The sequence below is a fragment of the Rhinolophus hipposideros genome, assembly GCF_964194185.1.
Source record: "Rhinolophus hipposideros genome assembly, chromosome: 18".
Taxonomy (NCBI): domain Eukaryota; kingdom Metazoa; phylum Chordata; class Mammalia; order Chiroptera; family Rhinolophidae; genus Rhinolophus; species Rhinolophus hipposideros.
The window spans coordinates 47,048,976-47,068,906 of record NC_138064.1 but is presented as its reverse complement, the minus strand read 5'-3'; the positions used below and the strand labels follow the sequence as shown (position 1 = coordinate 47,068,906).

At 37.7% G+C, this 19,931-nt stretch overlaps 1 protein-coding gene across 3 annotated transcripts in view; it reads left to right on the top strand.

The window, feature by feature from the left end:
* The window catches only part of RELN (reelin), a 518,204-nt gene that overhangs the window by 485,920 nt on the left and 12,353 nt on the right, over positions 1 to 19,931 (top strand). For all 3 annotated transcript variants that reach the window (XM_081080324.1, XM_081080323.1, XM_081080322.1), the window contains exons 51-62: positions 2,111 to 2,265; positions 3,316 to 3,530; positions 5,711 to 5,888; positions 8,269 to 8,444; positions 8,592 to 8,698; positions 9,778 to 10,020; positions 10,618 to 10,793; positions 13,309 to 13,382; positions 14,197 to 14,358; positions 15,107 to 15,264; positions 17,299 to 17,518; positions 19,547 to 19,744. In XM_081080324.1, the coding sequence (XP_080936450.1) occupies positions 2,111 to 2,265; positions 3,316 to 3,530; positions 5,711 to 5,888; positions 8,269 to 8,444; positions 8,592 to 8,698; positions 9,778 to 10,020; positions 10,618 to 10,793; positions 13,309 to 13,382; positions 14,197 to 14,358; positions 15,107 to 15,264; positions 17,299 to 17,518; positions 19,547 to 19,744 (2,062 nt within the window). The remainder of the gene's footprint in view (positions 1 to 2,110; positions 2,266 to 3,315; positions 3,531 to 5,710; positions 5,889 to 8,268; positions 8,445 to 8,591; positions 8,699 to 9,777; positions 10,021 to 10,617; positions 10,794 to 13,308; positions 13,383 to 14,196; positions 14,359 to 15,106; positions 15,265 to 17,298; positions 17,519 to 19,546; positions 19,745 to 19,931) is intronic.

The following is a 19,931-nucleotide window of genomic DNA, read 5'->3' as shown; positions in this document are numbered from 1 at the left end:
TTTTTTATTTAGTATTAAATCCTGATCACTTCCCTGTGTTCTTAAGTATCTTGAAAAATCTAATTTTAATAGCTGTATATTTCATCTTAACTTTTTACCATTTTGACATTGTTGAATATTTAGATTAATTATTGTCATTCATTCATTAGCGTATCATGTAGCACAGTGATACAAGTACAAATATTTCATAAATATTACCTGTCTAAATAGGAAAAGCTTACAGTGTTCCTTACCACTACCAAGTAGTCTTATTCTCTTAAGAAGGTTATTAAGAAGATTTACTTACATAGGTCTGCTTCAGAACTTTAATAAATTATTCATTTATTTTTTTCCTGTGTAATAGTTTAACATGGTGAGCTTACAATCAGAGAATAATTTAAATACTACTTCTATGTGAACAAAAACAAATACAGATTATTTTTTCTAGTACCTAAAATACTGACTTTTACTTTTGGCTTAATTGGTGGTGTACAATTAAAGGAACAAATTTTCTGCCTCCTGCCTATCTTGCAAAAATGGTATTCCAAAAACTGTAATATGTGCTTACAGAAGTAGTTAGTGATATTGCAGAAGCGACTGATGAGTTAGTTGATTAATATAAGCCCTCTTTCATCAGGATTGCAGAGTGGTAGCATAAAATAAAATTTGTGCCCCAGAATAAACTGGCTCAGGGTATTCTTACTGGAATCAAATTTCTGGGCACTTTGACTCTTGAGTCCTACATCTGTGGTGTAGGATTAAATGTTGTTCCAAATCCCATGGAATGAAAACTAACAGGTAATGGCATTGTAGTAACCATTTGAATCCCAGAGATAAACTGCTTGTTCCACAGGTATATATCATGCTCACTTAAAAGCAAAAGGTCACAACACAGGTGAAGGCTGAATTCCAATTAAATCGTTTGGTCTCTTACCAGATTCTCTGAGGCCGTCCAACTCTGAGGCTTGCACAGTCACCCCAAGCCTCAGAGTGTACCCATTTGTTCATCTCCACTGTAAATACTGGAGCTAATCAGCAAATGTTCAAAGAAAAATTGAACTATAAAATCAAAGTATATCATGAATTAGATGCAACTTATGGATATGTTTAATTTCTAACCTTTGTGGGATAAAATCATGATGTTAAAAACACTTCTTCCAGAAGAGAAAGGGAATTATGAGGTGTGTGTATGTGAGAGAGAGAGAGAGAGAGAGAGAGAGAGAGAGAGAGAGAGAGAGAGAATAGGGTGTACTCTGCACTAATCAAGTCATAATCTTGCTGCTGAAGTTGTCTTTAGACTCATACAAGCTTTTTCTATATCACATTACTGAAGTATCACAAAAATCTATAGATATTGAATGTGTACAACTTCATAAGTTTGCAGATAAGTATACACCTATGAAACAAACCATCACTATAATAAAGGCCATAAATTTATCAATCACCTCCAAAAGTTTAGTCCCACATCCCCTCCCTTTTTTTTAATATTGACTGTTTTGTTAAGGTAAGAGCGCTTAATATAAGGACTACTCTCAGCAAATTTTAAGTACATGATACAGTATTGCTAACTGTAGGCCCTGTGTTGTGCAGGAGATCTCCAGAGTTTGTTTGTACTGAGTCACTGAAACTTTGTACCCTTTGACTGGCACTTCATTTCTCCTTCTCCCCAGCCGCTGGTAACCCCTATTCTACTCTCTGGTTGTATGAGTTTGACTATTACAAGTTTTTTTAATTACCCAGGTGACAATATCAAAATTTAAAAGTAAAAATAGCTAGCTCATTTTCCTATCATGTTACTAAAAATTATTTCTCCTTCTTTAGGTCCTGCCTAAAAGTTAAACATCTCTCAGAAAAAAAAGATTGGATACATTTCCCTTTGATTTTCATTTAAAACACATACAATATACTCTTTTTTTCCAAATGTAGACTTAGTAATATCAGATAATAGGTATACCTCAACCTCCCGGTATCAATGTTCCTAAAATGATGTGCTTACGTTAGTGTTTTGTCTGTGGATTGTATGTAATATGTATGTAAGAGAGAGTTCTACTTATTTCTTGATCTTCCTTAAAGTGAAAATTTTGCTTCAAGTATTTTTGTCATAAAATTTTTGTGTTTTAATTTTTTTAAGTGAATGAGCATTGGCTATTCCATGATGATTGTTCAGTGGAAAGATTCTGTGACTCCCCTGATGGTGTTATGATTTGTGGTAGTCATGATGGAAGAGAAGTGTATGCAGTGACCCATGACCTGACTCCCACTGAAGGCTGGATCATGCAATTCAAGGTGAAAATATTATAGTCTTGTCATGTAAATAACCATATACTAGCAAGATAAAAATGAAAAAAAAATGTGGAGACAAAGATCATCTAATATGTTATTGACTTTACATACTTTGAAAAATAAAATTTAATATTAGGGTAATATAGAACTCAAATATATAACTTAATGATTTAAAGTATTTTTTTCTGAACTATTTCAAGGTGAACCTTTCATAAGAGTAAATGTGTTTCTGCTCAGGGTTAAACAGTGATTGAGCAAATATTGATAATAAAAATGTAGGACACTGATTCCAATTCCCTGAGTTGAATCATATATGGCTTAGGCAATTTTTTTCCTTTAAAAGAAGATTTAAGCTATAATGATTATATCTACTTTTTTAATAAGAGCATTTTGATATTTCTGAAGAAATAAAATTATGGAAAATAAAGGCATGATTAGCATTAATGCCAACATCACTTTTGGCCAGGATTGTGGCCAAAATTTTATGTCAACCTATTCATCCTGTCTACCTCAGTCCCAGGGTACGAGCAACAAGTGTCCAATGATAGCTGTCTCCATCAACAAAGGGTGTTGTGCCTCATTAATAGTACCTTCTGTTATCACTTCATTGCATCTTACTTGTAGTGAAAGTGATTTATTGAGAGTCATAAATTGTAGGACCAAATAGTAACCTTGGTGAAGCTGTTAGCAATCCTTCTTGGTGGAGCATTCTGCCAACGAGAAGTGCCAGACCATTAGCACAACAAGCAACAATTTGTAAGAAAGGGCCCAGGCCTTCCAAGGCAGTCAGCCAGCCATGGCAGAAGCACAGGTTTCAGCTTCTCTCCAAACTCCCAGCTCAAAGTATTTGGCACTTTTTATAATTTGTCACCTTGAGCAACCATGTCGACTCCCCCATCCATCGGCAGAACAAATAATGAACCTGAAAATACAAGATGGAAATGGTATAGTTAGTGTTCAAGTGATCAGCACCCTTTTTGCTGCCAAGTTCTGAGAGCAAAAATATGTAATATGGGTTTATTATCTTAACAATCTTGCTTCTCTGTTTATTAGATCTCTGTTGGATGTAAAGTATCTGAAAAAGTTGCCCAGAATCAAATTCATGTGCAGTATTCTACTGACTTTGGTGTGAGCTGGAATTACCTGGTCCCTCAGTGTTTACCTGCAGACCCAAAATGCTCAGGAAGTGTTTCTCAACCATCTGTATTCTTTCCAACTAAAGGATGGAAAAGGATCACCTACCCACTCTCTGAAAGCTTAGTGGGAAAGTAAGTAGAAAATTAAAAGAAAGCCTGATTCCAAGCATCCAGAAGTAGATTAGGGACACTGTTGTTGAGCCTGAAATTCTGCATTATTCTGGATAAAATATTCTCTTCCCCCCAGCTCTAAAAGTTCTCTAATTGGCAACCTCCATGCTGAGCTAACTCAGAGGAGACCTCACGTTGTAAATCTCAGTTGTAAATCTTGTCAAGATGGGCCTTCGCAGGCCCTTTCATGTTCCACACCCCAGTATCTACAAATCAGGACAGAGCAATAGTGATGGCCTTGGGGCCAGATGAAAAGGTGTATGTTACCTTGTAGATGTTACCTTGTGGACCTTGTAGACTGTGGTCCACCATGCATCATATGTGTTCCATGTTACTGCCTTGTCAATCCATGATAGACGGAGCCCAGAGCAAATCCTAAATCATCATGCTGCTCATGCAAATCCTAACTCTTCATGCTGTTTGTACAGGTGTGGTTTGTAGGTTTTGTTTTTCTCTCGTCAAATCATGTTCTGCACCTGCAGTGAAAAGTAATTAGCTTGGAGCAGTGGTGAGCCAAGATGATTGCATTGTTCTCTGAAAAGTCTGTTCATAAGTTAATTTAAGACAATTCCAAAAGGCTTCTCTTCGACTGTAAAATTAGGGGAAAAAGATACATTAAAGAAAATGATAGGTGACCCTCCACCAGATGAATCATAGAATGTGGCTAAATGCAAACCCTCCCTGTAAAACAGAATGATTATATGGGACCAGAGCATGTAGAGCCTGTGAGTAAGGCACCTACCACACACAGCTTTTCCAATGTCCCATAGATATCATTTACTACATAACCACTCACAGTTTTCTGAAACAAATCTAAAAGGCTTAGTCAGTTAACATGTCAGGATGCTAAATTAGGATGCTTTCAGTTGCAGGTAACAGAAAACCCATTTCAAAGTAGCTTGATTAAAGATGAAATGTATTGTATCTATAATGAAAATATCCAAAAATAAGGGGACTCTAGGATTGGTTGATTTACAAGCTCAACAGTGTCTTCAAAACATTGTTATTTCTTATTCTCACTCTTCATTCCACTGTCCACACATTGGCCACACTCAGCCTTCAGGCTGGTTCCCCTCATGAACATAGATGCCTTCCAGAAAACTGGAGCAGAATGCATCCTTATCTGTGTCCAATGGGAGAGAAAGAGAGTTGCTTTTCTTTCAAACAGAGCCAGAGCAAGCACCTCCTGGCATCCCACCAGTACGAATTAGTCAAGAATGCCTAAAGTTCATGACTAGTCAATAGTTCGGGCAGTTATATCACGATGACTGTCTCCTATGACTCATCTGGGGTAAAATGCTTGCTGGGGACCCTCCACAATGTCCTTGCCTCGTTTTATCCCCCCATTCTCTCTCTTTTTTATAACGAAGTATAATCTACATTCAGTAAAATGCACACATCTTAATTGTTCAATGCAGTCAGCTCTTCCCACTGTGTAACCCATGTAGCCCCACATAAAACGAGATGCAGAACACTTAAATCACCCCAGAAAGTTCCCTCATGCACTTTGGACTCCTTACACCAACATAGCGTGGAGTATTTTAATATAAGGTTAATTATGAAGCCTGTATTTTCCCCAAATGGCAGAAAAGAACAGTGATGAAATTAAAATCTCAGGAAAATGTCCTTTAATATAACCCTTTCACAATTGTTTTCTAATTAGCATAGTTACTCTGAGAATATTGATTATCTTTGGGGAATTCAGAAGTTTTTGTTTCCCAACCACCTGAGGGCTAGGTGTACACTGACAAAGCTCTGTCAAAGGATTCAGTCACCTTCTGTGCAATTTCAGAAATGCAATTAATGAATCTAAATTGCAATGCAGTCACTGGGCTCCTGATTTATGATGGTTGTGTGTTTTAAAATGTTCCTATTGCTTGAAATAGAGATTTCACTGTATTTTCATTTTCTTTTCCATGTTTGCACACATATTATAAAATTTAAGTGAAACTGGCTTTAGAGTTTCATAACTAGAAATAGAAAGATAATGGCAGTTAGAAAACATTTTTTATTAATCCATTTTATCCTGTCAGAATATCTTAAGTTGTTTTCCTCTTGCTCACTAAGTGAATATGCAGCAAAATGGACCTGAATAAAGTTAACTTTTGTTTTTCACCCCTTTGCTTTTGTGTTACCGACAGCCCAGTGAGGTTTAGGTTCTACCAGAAGTACTCAGATACGCAGTGGGCAATTGATAATTTCTACCTGGGCCCTGAATGCTTGGACAACTGCAAGGGCCATGGAGATTGCTTAAAGGAGCAGTGCATCTGTGATCCAGGATACTCTGGGCCCAACTGCTACTTGACTCACAGTCTGAAGGTAATATTAAAGCTCCTGATGGAAGCATTCACTCGCACTGCAGGCCAGGCCTTAGGAACCAACTTAAGTGTGAGATTACTAATTTATAACAATGTCCTTTGGGGCCCCCCAGTTAATAAATCCTTTGGGTGGAAACTAGAAAATATGTCTTAGGTTTCTCAGATGCAAGAATATTAGGATCAAGTTCTAGTATAGTTTAGCCAAGTCATATATAAACCAGACTGAATGGATTCAAGAACATAAATAGTCTGCTTTTTTTAAAGCAAACTATTTAAAGTCAATTTTAAGCTTTCTTTACTTTTTCAGTAGATGTACTGTTTGAAAGAGAATCCTGTTGTTATGAAATAAAGAGAAGCATTTTCACAAAAAAAAAAACAAATTTTCAAAGTGGACTAAATAGTCTTGAATTTTTGTTCAGAAATTCAGCATTCTGACTTGCTGAAAGGTCATTCTTGGAAACTTTAGCTATTATATCATTATTTAATATGCAAAGCAAATACAGTTTCCCAATACAGTTGCCTTATGTGCATTCTATTTCTGTGAATAAATGTAGTGCATTCATCATTATAATAACAGGAAAATGACTAAGCTAAAAAAGTACAAGTAGTTGAAATCAAACATGTAAGGGACAAACAGTGTAAAGAAAACCTGTTCTGTCATTTTTTTCTATAATATTTCAACAACTTTGGAATTGCTAAATTAAAAAAATAAAATTAGAGCAATGTTCACTTATGTTTGGAGTTGTTAGTCTATTTGTTATCAAATGAGGAACATAGCCACAAGTAATGAATAAACTACAAGAAACAATCCGGTTTCTTTGATGACACTCATATTTCACTAGCATTTCCCAGTTGGATAGAAAATTGTACAAATCTGTATTATGAACTCTGATTCACATCTTTCTAATGGGAATTTACATGGTTAATAATGCATGTCTTCTGACTCTAGTGTCTTACGTGTAAACCTCCATTTTCAAAATTGCATTTGTTTGCTAACATCAGTGAGGTAAGACTGACATGTTTAACTATCATTAACTATAGAGATGGTTATGTTCTATACACATCATTAACTATAGAGATGGTGATGTTCTAAGTTTAAAGAAAAGAGGGTCTACTTAAATCGTTTTAACTGTACAATAAAATAGCAACTAGACGACTCTCTTAAATAAGTGACAAGGTGTGCAGGTTTTTGGTATACAGTTACTGCCATTACAATTATAAAAAATTATTTTCATGACGTAATTCTACCTTTAAAAAACATTGGTAGAAATGTTTTTTTTAAAGTTTCCTGACTAGAAATGGAAAGATAATGGCAGTCCGAAAACATGTTTTATTAATCCATGTCCTCCTGTCAGAGTATCTTAAATGTTTTTCCTCTCACTCACTGAGTGCACATGCAGGAAAATGGACCTGAATAAAGTTAGCTTTTGTTTTTCACTCCTTTGCTCAACCCAGTGCAAAACTATATAATGGACAAAATGAATGTACTATGGGAAAAATGAATAGAAAAATCAAGATCTCGCTATGATGTGAGGGAATGAAATGTTTTTACATCAAATGTATCCATACCCTAATGTTTAAGTATCTACTCTCTGGAAAATAGACTATTCCTGGTTGTTGATCATTCTTAGTTAAAAGGGTAAACTGGAGGCCCAGGGAAAATCTTTTATTCTAGATGTTGAGTACTTCCCCCATCCTCCGGAATCGTGGCCCTGATAAACACGTGAAAAGTCTTTCAAATTGCCTTCCAAGTTTGATTTCCTTTGACTTAGTATGGAAAGCTTTGCTTTCATTTCACGTAGCCCTACCTAACCATATAGACATTCTAAATTCATTCCGTGCTGGAAACTGAAGGGTCCTGGTTGCCTAAAGTAGTCTCCAAGGTGGGGGTAAACACTCCTGGGGAAAACAAGAAAACCCAATGGGAAATGTTAGGGAAAAAAGTACCAGAATATCTATTTTATAATATTTTACCTTATTTCTTTGAATTTTCATTTTTTGTGCATGTTCACAATAAGTTACAATAGTACCTTTACATACCATATAAATAAATAAACATTTTGGGAGTATATTCTTAAATAACTTTTTACAAATAGGAGTATCACTGTACTCGATCTTATTTATGTTTTACGATTCTCTCGAGACTTGAAATTCCAGTTATTGAACATTATTTAAGCAGTTTAAATGATCTTTACTGTACAATGGAAAAGCACATTATGAAGGTATCCGGTTGTTGTTATTTTTGATATCTTTGGAAAAGCATTTGAAATCAGCTCTAATTTTTTAAAGTCCAGGACGTAACTCTGCATTGTCTTAACTATTTCTTAGTCATTATCTGAAATTGTTATATTCTTAACCACATGCCACTTTCTTTTTTCCAGACTTTCCTGAAGGAACGCTTTGATAGTGAAGAGATCAAGCCTGATTTATGGATGTCCTTAGAAGGTGGGAGTACTTGTACCGAGTGTGGGATTCTTGCCGAGGACACTGCACTCTATTTCGGGGGATCTACTGTGAGACAAGCTATTACTCAAGATCTGGATCTCAGAGGGGCAAAGTAAGTCATTTTTCGGTTATTGTCATCACAACTTAGCAAATTAGCCCCAAAGCAAGGAACACTTGTGGAAGAAGTTGTTATCCAGGACTTGAGTAGACGATTTGTTCTAATTAACTGTTCTGATGGATAATATGTGCTTACATTCAGATTCCTGCAATACTGGGGGCGCATCGGTAGTGAGAACAACATGACCTCCTGCCATCGGCCCATCTGCCGGAAGGAAGGCGTGCTGTTGGACTACTCTACCGATGGAGGCACGTTTCAGGGGTGAACGCCATGCCTGGGAGCAGATTCCCAAATTCCATCCAATGCCCCTCAGAAAAGTCTCTGCAAAGCTTTGCTGACTTTGCAATGCGAATAGTGAAAGTTACAAAAAGAAAGTTATGGATCTGAGCTGTGTTACACATTTCATACATGTGACTTCTGTGTTATGCAAAATCTACCAAATAAGGGAGAAAAGACAGAAATCGTATTTTAAAAATTAACTACAAAGTTAACGAGTAAAGAAAATAATCTCTATGCTTAACTGAAGCTTGATTATAAATGATACAATTAAGAAATAATTGTTATAGTTTTCCAAGTAAAAGAATACCTTTAGTATTCTTTTTAGTTTTAAAAAGCTTTTGTGTGAACAAGTGTGTAATGAATGCTAAGAGAATCTACAAGAAAATTTTATTAATTGTAAAAAAAAGAGTCTGAATTTGTGAGTGTATCATACACTATTTTCACAAAATTCTGTTTTATTATTTTGAAATAACTGAAACCAGACCAATAATACCATGAGGCCTTTAGAAAATCACCTTTGGCAGATAGACATTATTCTTAATAATTAACAGATAAATAAAAGGCCCTAAAATATTTGACAGTATTTGAAAGGTGTCTTCTTAAGTAATTCAAGCATTCTACCTACAGTCTTATCAATTGTTAAGAGACAAACTTCCTATCAGTCCAATAAATCACAACTTGCATACAATTATAATTTTGAAATACTGGTTCTTATCTAGAAATATTCAAAACATGGGTGTATCTCATTTTTTATGAAAAATAATGTGTGTGGCAATCTAAAACAAAATTTTAAAAGCAGAAAATACATAATTTTTACTTTAGTGTTTTTGTTTTTGGCCAAGTATTTCTAAGTACCTTTCCCTCATATCATCAGCTTCTTTTTGTAACAATATACATAAGTGGTGAACACTTACATTAAAGTCAGTGAAATCAATCCTCATTACCTGGTTGAAGAGTTCTTTGGGCAGCTTACAGTAGCTGCAGGATACTGGTGGTTTGTGGGGGGTTTTCCAGATGTATCACTATGTTGATATATTTGTCATTATAGGAATTACTTGGACTTTGCTCCATGAGATGGATTATCAGAAATACATTTCTGTGAGACACGACTACATCCTTCTTCCTGAGGATGCCCTCACCAACACAACCCGACTTCGCTGGTGGCAGCCTTTTGTGATCAGCAATGGACTTGTAGTCTCCGGGGTGGAGCGTGCCCAGTGGGCACTAGACAACATTTTGATTGGCGGGGCAGAAATCAATCCCAGTCAACTGGTTGACACTTTTGATGACGGTAAGAATTAAGTCACTCACTTTCCTGTGATTCACTTGTCTGCTTATGCCTTTGGATGAATTACTCCATCATCATGAATTACTCCAAGCTTTTAAAAGAGTGACTAGCACATATTCAGTGTTCAACAAATGTTTGCTTTTATTTTGCCCGGCAGTTTATAAATCTTCAAGGTTGGCGGCTGGTTGAAATGTCAACTGGGAATTTAATAAATCCGGCTAAAGATAAAATGTCTAACTCTAAATATAATTTGAAATGTCAATACCCTACAATAATTTTCATTTCTTTAGGAATTTCTGTACCACAGATACACATTGCATTGGTTCAAAAGTGTACCAAGAATAAATTTGCAATGGTGAAAGTTACCCAGACTAGCAATTACATTTTAAAAGTTCATTCATCGTTATACTACTAGTACTTAATAATCTTTTCTAGATTTGATGTCTCATCTTGGATTTATGTTTATACCAATTAAATAAAACAAAAATCAATCTTAAAGCGTGAGCAAAAAGCTAGAGCATAGATGTTCAAGTAATTCAACAACAAGCGAGTCAGTTCAAGAGAATGACATGTCATATTATTTCCAATTTACCTTTACAGAAGGCACTTCTCATGAAGAAAACTGGAGTTTTTACCCTAATGCAGTAAGGACAGCAGGATTCTGTGGCAATCCATCCTTCCACCTCTACTGGCCAAATAAAAAGAAGGACAAGACTCATAATGTGCTCTCCTCCAGAGAACTTATTATACAGCCAGGATATATGATGCAGTTTAAGGTCAGGAGAAGTGGTTCTTTGAAACTGAGTATGGCATTACATTTGGGGAGGCGGTGTGGGGAGAATGCTTATTTGGACAACTACAAAGAAATGATTGATTTCATTCATTAAAAGAGACTTTATCTTATGATAAAAGAAGTAATCTTTCACAAAGGCCTTTACCATGTAGGATTATTTGAGCATAGATAAAATTGATAAGGATATTGGGACATAGCAAGAAATGTAACCATATTATGTCTCAGATATGTAATCTTGAGTTCCCTTTTCCAGACTTTGACAATAGGGATCTTCAAGGTCATAGGTCTTTTCTCGTGTTCTACAATCCCTCGTTCCCAGCCACATCCTTTATGAGTGAAGGCTTTCCCTCTACCCGGCCTACACTGTGGCCCATGTCAAAGTCATCATATTTGATTTAAGGTGATTGGAGCTTCCTCTTTTGCTTCCTCTATCAACTCTGGACTGAAGAGACTGACATTTTCTTCTCTATCCAAAATCAACTAGTTTTGTTTCGTTTTTTTAAAGTTTGTCCCCAAAAACTTAATAATTGAAGTATCACTAAAAATGCATTTTTGAAAATCATCATAGGCATTCTAAGCACCACATCCAACACCTTTCTCCCATTCCTCATCCTTCCTTTCCTCTCTGTACCATTTGACACAATTTCCTTGCCTTCCCCAGCCCATAACATTCTCTTTCCCCTTGGCTTCTGAGATCTCTGCCAAGTCTCCTCTTATCTTCTTGATATCTACCTCTATCTCCTTTTTGGCTCCTCTGCTTCCTTCAGCCCTCTAAATGTCAAGGTTTCTCAGTACCTCTCCTGAGCTTTCTCCTACCACCATGCACATTCTCACCATTGGGAATTTCATTCATCCCTGGCTTCAGGTATCATATCTTTAAGACAACGCTCAAATTCACATGCCAACTTTGACTGAGTCACCACAATTAATTCAGTGCTTTAATAGTCTGTGTATATTTCAGCACCTTTGTCTTATTGCCATCTCAACTCAACATGTCTTAACAGTGAACTTCATATCTTCCCTCCTCATATTTGCTCCTCTTTCTGATTTTCCTATTTCTATTAATGGCACTACCTTTCACCTACTCACCAACTTTAAATTTTAAACTAGTCTTTGATTTTTCACTTTTTCCATCTAATCATTTACTGCATCCTTTTAATTCTAATTTCCAATGTTCCTGACACCCATCCCATTCTTCTCTGTTTGCCCTATTACCCCCTCCATTCTGGACCTGATTAAATCAATAGTCCATTAACTAATTTTTCCATCTCTAATCTCTCTCTCCTAACACCTGTCTTCAAGAGCACAGTCAAGTTGATCTTTACAAAGTGCAGCTCGGAGCTCATCATTCCATTGTTCATAAACTTTTAATGACCCCATTGCCTTCCAAATTAAAGTCAAATACCTTAGACTACAATTCATAGTTTGCCAAACTCAATCCTTCTTCTCCCTAAATGTCGTTCTCCTATCTCTACCTCTCACACTCTTCCCATATTTCAGAGACAGCTCACATGCGCCCTGCAGATGAATTATTTTCTTTTTTTAATTGTAATATATTTGACATATAACATTGTGTAAATTTAAGTTGTATGACAAGAGTATTTTGTACATTTGTATTCTGTAATATGATTGCCATTATAGCAATAGGTAGCACCTCTGTCATGTCACATAATTATCATTTCTTTTCGTGATTGGAATAATTACAATCTTCTACATCTAATGAATTATTTTTTAATCTACTTAAATACAATATCTCCTTATAAAGCAGCACAGCATTTTATTTGTATCTTTTATGATTTCCATTTCCATTTTTGGAATATGCTTCTATTCTCTCTCCGAAGCCAGACTTGTTTTATTCATGAGTATATGGCCTGAAATTTTTAGCACTAACCTTCTCCAGTATCAGGCCTGAAATAGGACTTGTTGATTAAGTAGATGATTAGGACTTAAATTTGAATCACCAAATTTTTATAGAATTTGTGCATTATTGATTATTCAAATACTTAATCACACATAATATGGAAAGCTTTTATTCATATGGAAATGGAAAAACCCTAAGAATGAATATTAAGTAATTACAAATAAAAAAATTCAATAGCGGCATCAAGGAAGTTAGGCTATCAATGAAAATGTTTTGAACCAGTAATACTTTGAGTTCCTTTCCATTAATTCTCTACATTATGTGTTACTTTCCTTTTGGCCAATTTATCTTCTCCAAATTTATGACTAATATGTGATACTAATTAATTAAATAGAAATAGTACTTTTTTAACCTTATCTCTTTACAAAATTGCATCTCTTGAACTGAATGTGTTTCAGTTCAAAAGAATGTGTTTTTGGTATTCTGGCAGGCTGCTCTATAAAAGCTTGATTACTTATTTCTTGATTACTTATTTCTTGATTACTTATCAGAGTCACAGTGAAAACAGATGGGATTTCTAATTAACAATAACTATTAGTCAATCTTGCCTGATACATATGGATTATGTTTGTTTTAGATTGTGGTGGGTTGTGAAGCCATTTCTTGTGGTGACCTGCATTCCGTCATGCTGGAGTACACGAAGGATACAAGGTTTGTGAAGTACTCGTTTCCCCCAAATTTGAATACACAGTTCAAATAGTTGTTTATTTTTAAGGCAACTGTTTACAGAGGAGTAATCTTTTATATTCAAAGTGTCAGTTCATGTGTATTTCACATGTACAGTTGTCATTCACATAAAATTTACGTCTTCTTTTCAAATTTTTTTTTTCTAACCAAGAAAAATCTATTTTCATACTAGGCTGCAGCCAACAAACTTTATATTTTAAAATAAGTAAGACATTACATTTGTTCTCAAAGTAGGAGTCTCTTTTATTCACGTTCCTCATGTTCAAACAACTTGAATAAAAATGTAAATCAATGAAAGATCTGACTATGCTTCATCCAGAGTCACAGCTGCCGAAACATGGCGGCAGTGTCAAAGAAAAGTCTGACCCAGTTCAGTCACCTTATTAAGGCGTTGATAGGCCTGTCTCCCACAAACACTTCAAAAGGAATTATAGTAGTGAGTTAAGTTTGGTTAGACAGAAACTTTTGCCAGTTAACTCCGGGTACCTCTCTGGTAACAGTGTCAGTGGGAGGAAACCATTAGAGTGCAGCACCGTGAATGCTATTGTTTGATTCTGTTATGAATATATTATGTGCTTGTAAAGAGTTAGAATATATCTTGCATGGAATTATTTTCAGTTTTTATTTTTATTGTCTGTAATTATAAATAGGCATAGGAAATAAGAAATTTACCTTGAAATATCTTAATTTAACCCAATCCCAAAGCATTACCTCGACATTAGACAGGTCACCTATTTCTCTTAAGCGCTGTCTAATTCAGCCTCTTTGGTTTCTACAGGTCCGATTCCTGGCAACTCGTTCAGACTCAATGCCTTCCCTCCTCTTCGAACAGCATTGGCTGTTCCCCCTTCCAGTTCCATGAAGCCACCATCTACAATGCTGTCAACAGCTCGAGCTGGAAGAGAATCACCATTCAGCTGCCTGACCATGTGTCCTCCAGGTAGGTTGTGTACTAGGGTAACTTTGTGGAATTATCTGGCATTCTCTACAGAGCTCATACAGTGAGCTGAGAGCAACTGATAAAATGAGGCTGGAGTTTTAGTTGCAGCCCTAGTACCCCCTCCATTTTTTTCTCCCTCCTCTCACCAACCCTTGCCCCAAAATGGCAATTACATGTCTAAAACAGAAATAGGAAGAGATAGGACTTGTAAATGACTCGTAGATCTCAAATTTCCTTTTGACTAAATGCCACAGCACATGCAAACTCAATCACAGGCCCCAAATCACATATCTCCAACCAAAACCTGGAGTTGGTACTATGTCTTTCCCAGTGTTCTGTGCTCCAAAGGCTGCACTCATCTTGGATACAAATACTCTGTGGAGTGTGGATGGTTGATCAGGATACGAAAAGTCGCAGAATAAACAAAATGGAGCGCAATCTTCCTAGAGGAGCATTCATTATACTCAAAAGATTTAGAAAATGATATGCCTCTATGGGGAAAATAGACACAGATTTATTAGGAATAGAATAGGAAATTCACATCAAATTTTCAGGGAAGGCACATGCTTCCAGAATGGCATTTTGGGACATACTCCCAAAGTCTGAGGAGTACACATTCACTCACCTCTGCCAATCGGTGCTTCAGGGAGAAGTTTGGGAAGTAGTCCCCATTCCTAGACTAGAGGCTGGACACAGCCATGGGAAATAACAGCCTACTGAATCCCTTCTGTCTCTGTGGGACTTTCAGTGCCACACAGTTCCGCTGGATCCAGAAGGGGGAAGAAACTGAGAAGCAAAGCTGGGCGATTGACCACGTGTACATCGGAGAGGCTTGCCCCAGGCTGTGCAGTGGGCATGGGTACTGCACCACCGGCGCTGTCTGCATCTGTGATGAAAGCTTCCAAGGTCTGAATCCCAGACTGTCATTTGTGACGCAGGAGAGGATGAGGTTCTCCTCAACACGTGTACAGAGGCCACTGGGAAATGGACATATACTCCAGTCTGAGGGACTTAGGAGGGATGACACACTCTTGGTTCACAGTTATTTACCTTTGAAATGAATTATCATGGATAACTTTATGCTATGTTCCTTGAACTATTTTTTTAACGCAGATTTTCTCCACTCAGAAAATCTATAGTACCTCACATTTCCTGTCTTCCATATAACTCCCTGCCCCCACCCCTACCCCTGACACTTTATTTCCACTCTGGCCTCTCTCCTTCCTAGTCTAGCTGCCCATTCCTGGATACTTTGCCAATATTCCTTCTCTCTCACAGCTTCTCCCAACAGCAGCTGCACCTGTCCCCCCAAGACGTAGCTCACAATTCAAAATGTTCTGTTTCCCAAGTCACTCTCTCACACAGAAAAAGCCTTTATGACTCAAAAAAAAAAAAAAATGAAAACTACATTTTACTGCTTGAGTTTCTAGAGACTGCGTATACTTGGGACAGTGTATCTACTCAACTCCGACGTCATCAGAAGTTGCTCTGCTGGCTTGTAAAAAGGCCTGCAGCCCAGCTTTCCTTTGAAGCAATGTTTCTAACAGGTTTCTGCCTCTCCTGTTACAAAGTTTACTTTACATCATGCCCGCTGGCTCCTCAAAGCCTAACACTTGGCATACAGCACATCTCTCGTGAATGAATCCTTGCATTGCCTTATGCTTTTCTATTTACACAGTGTCCACCCATTTGTTCAGTGGGGTCATTTAGAGCTTATGATGTCCCCAGAAGTTAGCTATGGTTAGTGTAAGTATTCCTACTTTACAGGTAAAGAAACGGAGCCTCAGGGAGGTTAAATGACTTGCCTAAGGTCACACAGCTAGTAAGTGTCAGAAAAAAAAGCTGGTACTCAGATTGTTCTTTCCAGTCAGCCTTGCTGTCTCTCAAAGCTGAGAGATTTTTCCAGAGGGGACCAGAATTATGCAATTTCCCCACGTGTACAGTGTAAGAATCCACAGATTTGAATTCTGGAGTAGAATCTAGTTAGGTTTCTTGGCTGATGCTATTTCCTGGCCTCCCGATGAAGTGAGTATGATGACTAAGGTAGACTGCTGCGTGTTACTGATGTTAGGAATTACTTTGTGGTCATCGTTACCCCAGTCTCATTATGACTGAAACCAGCTGGGTCTGTCTGTGTACTAGCTGGAGAATTTGAATTTTAGGCAAATGAACAAATCAGATGTCTCACGAGGAATCCTAGATGTCTGGAATTTTCCCTCTCCCCTGGTCCAACAGAGCTGTGACCTTTTGATTTTGAACTATTGTGGACATTTGGGAAAGTTGGGCTGTTCATATCAAGAGGAAATGGCAAGCACATACACATTTGCTAATGTAGCGTCTTCCTTAAATGCCAGTGTTTCAGCTTGGTGGTCTCTGAGAGACACTCCAGTTTATTCATTGTGTATGTATTTATCCCAGCTTCACTATTCAACATCTTATATGTGCTAAGTATGTGCTAGATGCTAGAATTCAATGATGAATAAAACAGACTCGCTATCAAGAATCCTCAAGTATAGAGCTGGAGGAAGAACAAGAACATGACTTATGGCATCTTATTTTCTGCTTCAAAGTCATGCCAGGGGGGAAGAAATTAGGCCTCTCATGCCAGGGTGAGTGCTCCCTACTGAGAACCACGGTTGGGAAACATGGGCCTCACCGGATGCTGTGATATTTAAATAATAGGTTTACACGAGCAAGAAGTACACCTACACATTTTAGTAAACATTGACTCAGAGATAATGGGATTTATTTCAGCAGTGTAAGCCAATAATTGCTAAAATAAAAGGGAAACATTCGTTTCTGGGAGTCTATAGCTGCTTGGTATTTTGGCATTCTTACAGTGACAACAGTGGATTAAATCTGAAATTGAATACTTGTTCCTAAGCTTTGACGATTCTGCTTGTTCCAGCTAATTTTTGCGATGTTTTCCCTTCCCTCTAGGTGATGATTGCTCTGTTTTCAGTCATGATCTTCCCAGTTATATTAAAGATAATTTTGAGTCAGCGAGAGTCACTGAGGCAAACTGGGAGACCATTCAAGGTGGAGTGATAGGAAGTGGCTGTGGGCAGCTTGCACCCTACGCCCACGGAGACTCGCTCTACTTTAATGGCTGTCAGATAAGGCAAGCTGCCACCAAACCTCTGGATCTCACTCGAGCAAGGTAACAAAACTCCTGTGTTATAGTCTAGGCACAGCCCAGTCTCAAGACTGGTTATTGTCCACTGTCTATGAGATATGGTCACAAACTGAATGGAACAGGTGTCACTAAGCAGTGGACACCGAATCATCATTTGAATTTAGTATGAGGAAGCATTGTATGTTTTCACAACTCAGAATTATGCTTTGCTTAAATTGATTGTGGAATTACCTTATATTTCTTCATACACACTAGCTGAGTAGTGGTGACAGAGCATAAGCCTAGAGAAATGGCCCAATGTTAAAAAGTTGATGCATATCAAATCAACATATTGTACACCTTAAACTTACACACTGTTTTGTGTCAATTATATCTCAATAAAGTTGCAAAAATAAATAAGTAAAAAATAAAAAGTCCGCTATGGATAATCTATATAGATAATTCAATGTTGACCATTTGCAAGCATGTAAATATACATGTGTACGTGAAGTAGATTTGCAGTCATGCAATCATATACCTATATTTAACGCACGTAGTCACAATAGATAGAAATGGAGGATGGGTGGGTGGATGGATGGATGGATGGATGGATGGGAACTTTACAAATTCACATGCTAGAGGAACTGCATTTTAATGTAGACTAGAATGAGCAGAGACTGTGCAAATCAACTAGAGAATTAACAGAGAGAAAGACCCCAGGAGGGCTGGATCTCCTTCCCCACTTCCTCCCCTTCCTAGCTCTGCCACCTTAGCCAGTACAAACACAGCTTTTTATCTGTATAATTCAAGAAAAGATTGCAAGGCTTCATAAGGTTTGCAAAGTACTGGATTAGAGTATTCCCTGAATGCTAAAAAGCATTCAGTAGCTACCAGTATATTTGCGAATTAGATATTTAGTTAATATCTAATGTTGGGGAGTGATCGGTTAGCTCAGTTTGTTAGAGCATGGTGCTAATAACACCAAGGTTGCCGGTTCGATCCCCCCATGGGCCAGTGAGCTGTGCCCTCCTTTAAAAAAGAAAAAAGAAAGAAAAAAATGCAGATGTTTCCTTGAGGCTTTTCACTTTGGAAAATGTTAGTAGTATGTTTTCAGACGCAGAAGGGCAAGTTTAGGGGCCTTCAATGTGATAAACAATGAAAATATAATAAGATTAATTCCTGTCTGGTAACTATGGAGATACCAAAAGTTGTTGTATCTCCCCATCCCATTTTTTCCTACCAAAAAGATATACTTAGTCCAAAGACCACGTGATGTTTTCCTTGGCCCCATATAGAGCTGCTGAGTTAACTGCTATGTACCACGTTGTACAAGTAACTTTGTTTCAAATTAATTTATACATTTACAAGTGTAAATGTATTTATGCATTTAAGCTTTATTTGACCACCTACCCTAAGTGGGACTGCTCTATGAATCACTGAGGATAGCCGTCCTGTGTTTTGAAGCTGTCTATTCTAAGGGTGAGGATGCCTGTCAAAAGCAAAAGGACATGTCAAAGAACAGCAGACATGGTGCAGAGCCTGCATGTCTAACTCAGTTTCCCCTCTGCTCTGATCTCCAGACAGCCTTTCCTAAAACAGACATGACAATTTATCCTTGTGTAGCTGCTATTCAGCCTGGAGCTACTTGTAAACAAGTATGTAGCGTAAATATCATGATTTTATTCTTTGCCCTCTCCATGTCCTCAGCTGCCTATTGGGCCCATACCACACCTTTCAGAGAATGGAAGGTGTTTCGGATAAAACACTCTAACAAGGTTTTCAACATCATGACGAAGAGGACAGATCTTGGAAAATCAGGATTGTTTTCTTTGTGTAGAAAACCAGCCTTTCCGAGGTTATTTTTCATGCGCATGATATAAAGATAAAGTAACCACGTTTTACTACAAATGTGACTTGGCCATAACACTGGATCCTTCTATCTTTACTATGTGATGAACTCCAGAGTCATGGGCTTTAGAAACCAGAAAGATTTTTTTTTTTTTAATTAGACAGTAGAACTCCTTTATACATCCTGAACCTTGGGTGAAGACAATTTCCCCTCGTGTTTTTCAGCAAAATCATGTTTGTCTTGCAAATCGGGAGCCCAGCGCAGACAGACAGCTGCAACAGCGACGTGAGCGGCCCCCACGCGGTGGACAAGGCCGTGCTGCTGCAGTACAGCGTCAACAACGGCATCACGTGGCACGTCATCGCGCAGCACCAGCCCAAGGACTTCACCCAGGCCCAGAGAGTGTCGTACAACGTGCCCCTGTAAGTGGCCTGCTAGGAAGGCGTGGTCTCACGCCCCGTCCCTGAGAATCAGAGGTAGAGCTAGAGGTTTGGTGACGTTACTGGACCAACGCCACAAAAGTCGGTGGTGGCAGAACCACGACTGACCCTGGGCTCCATAGTTGGGCTCCTGTTTCCTAGTAGGACAACAGGCAAAGTTGTAGGGCAA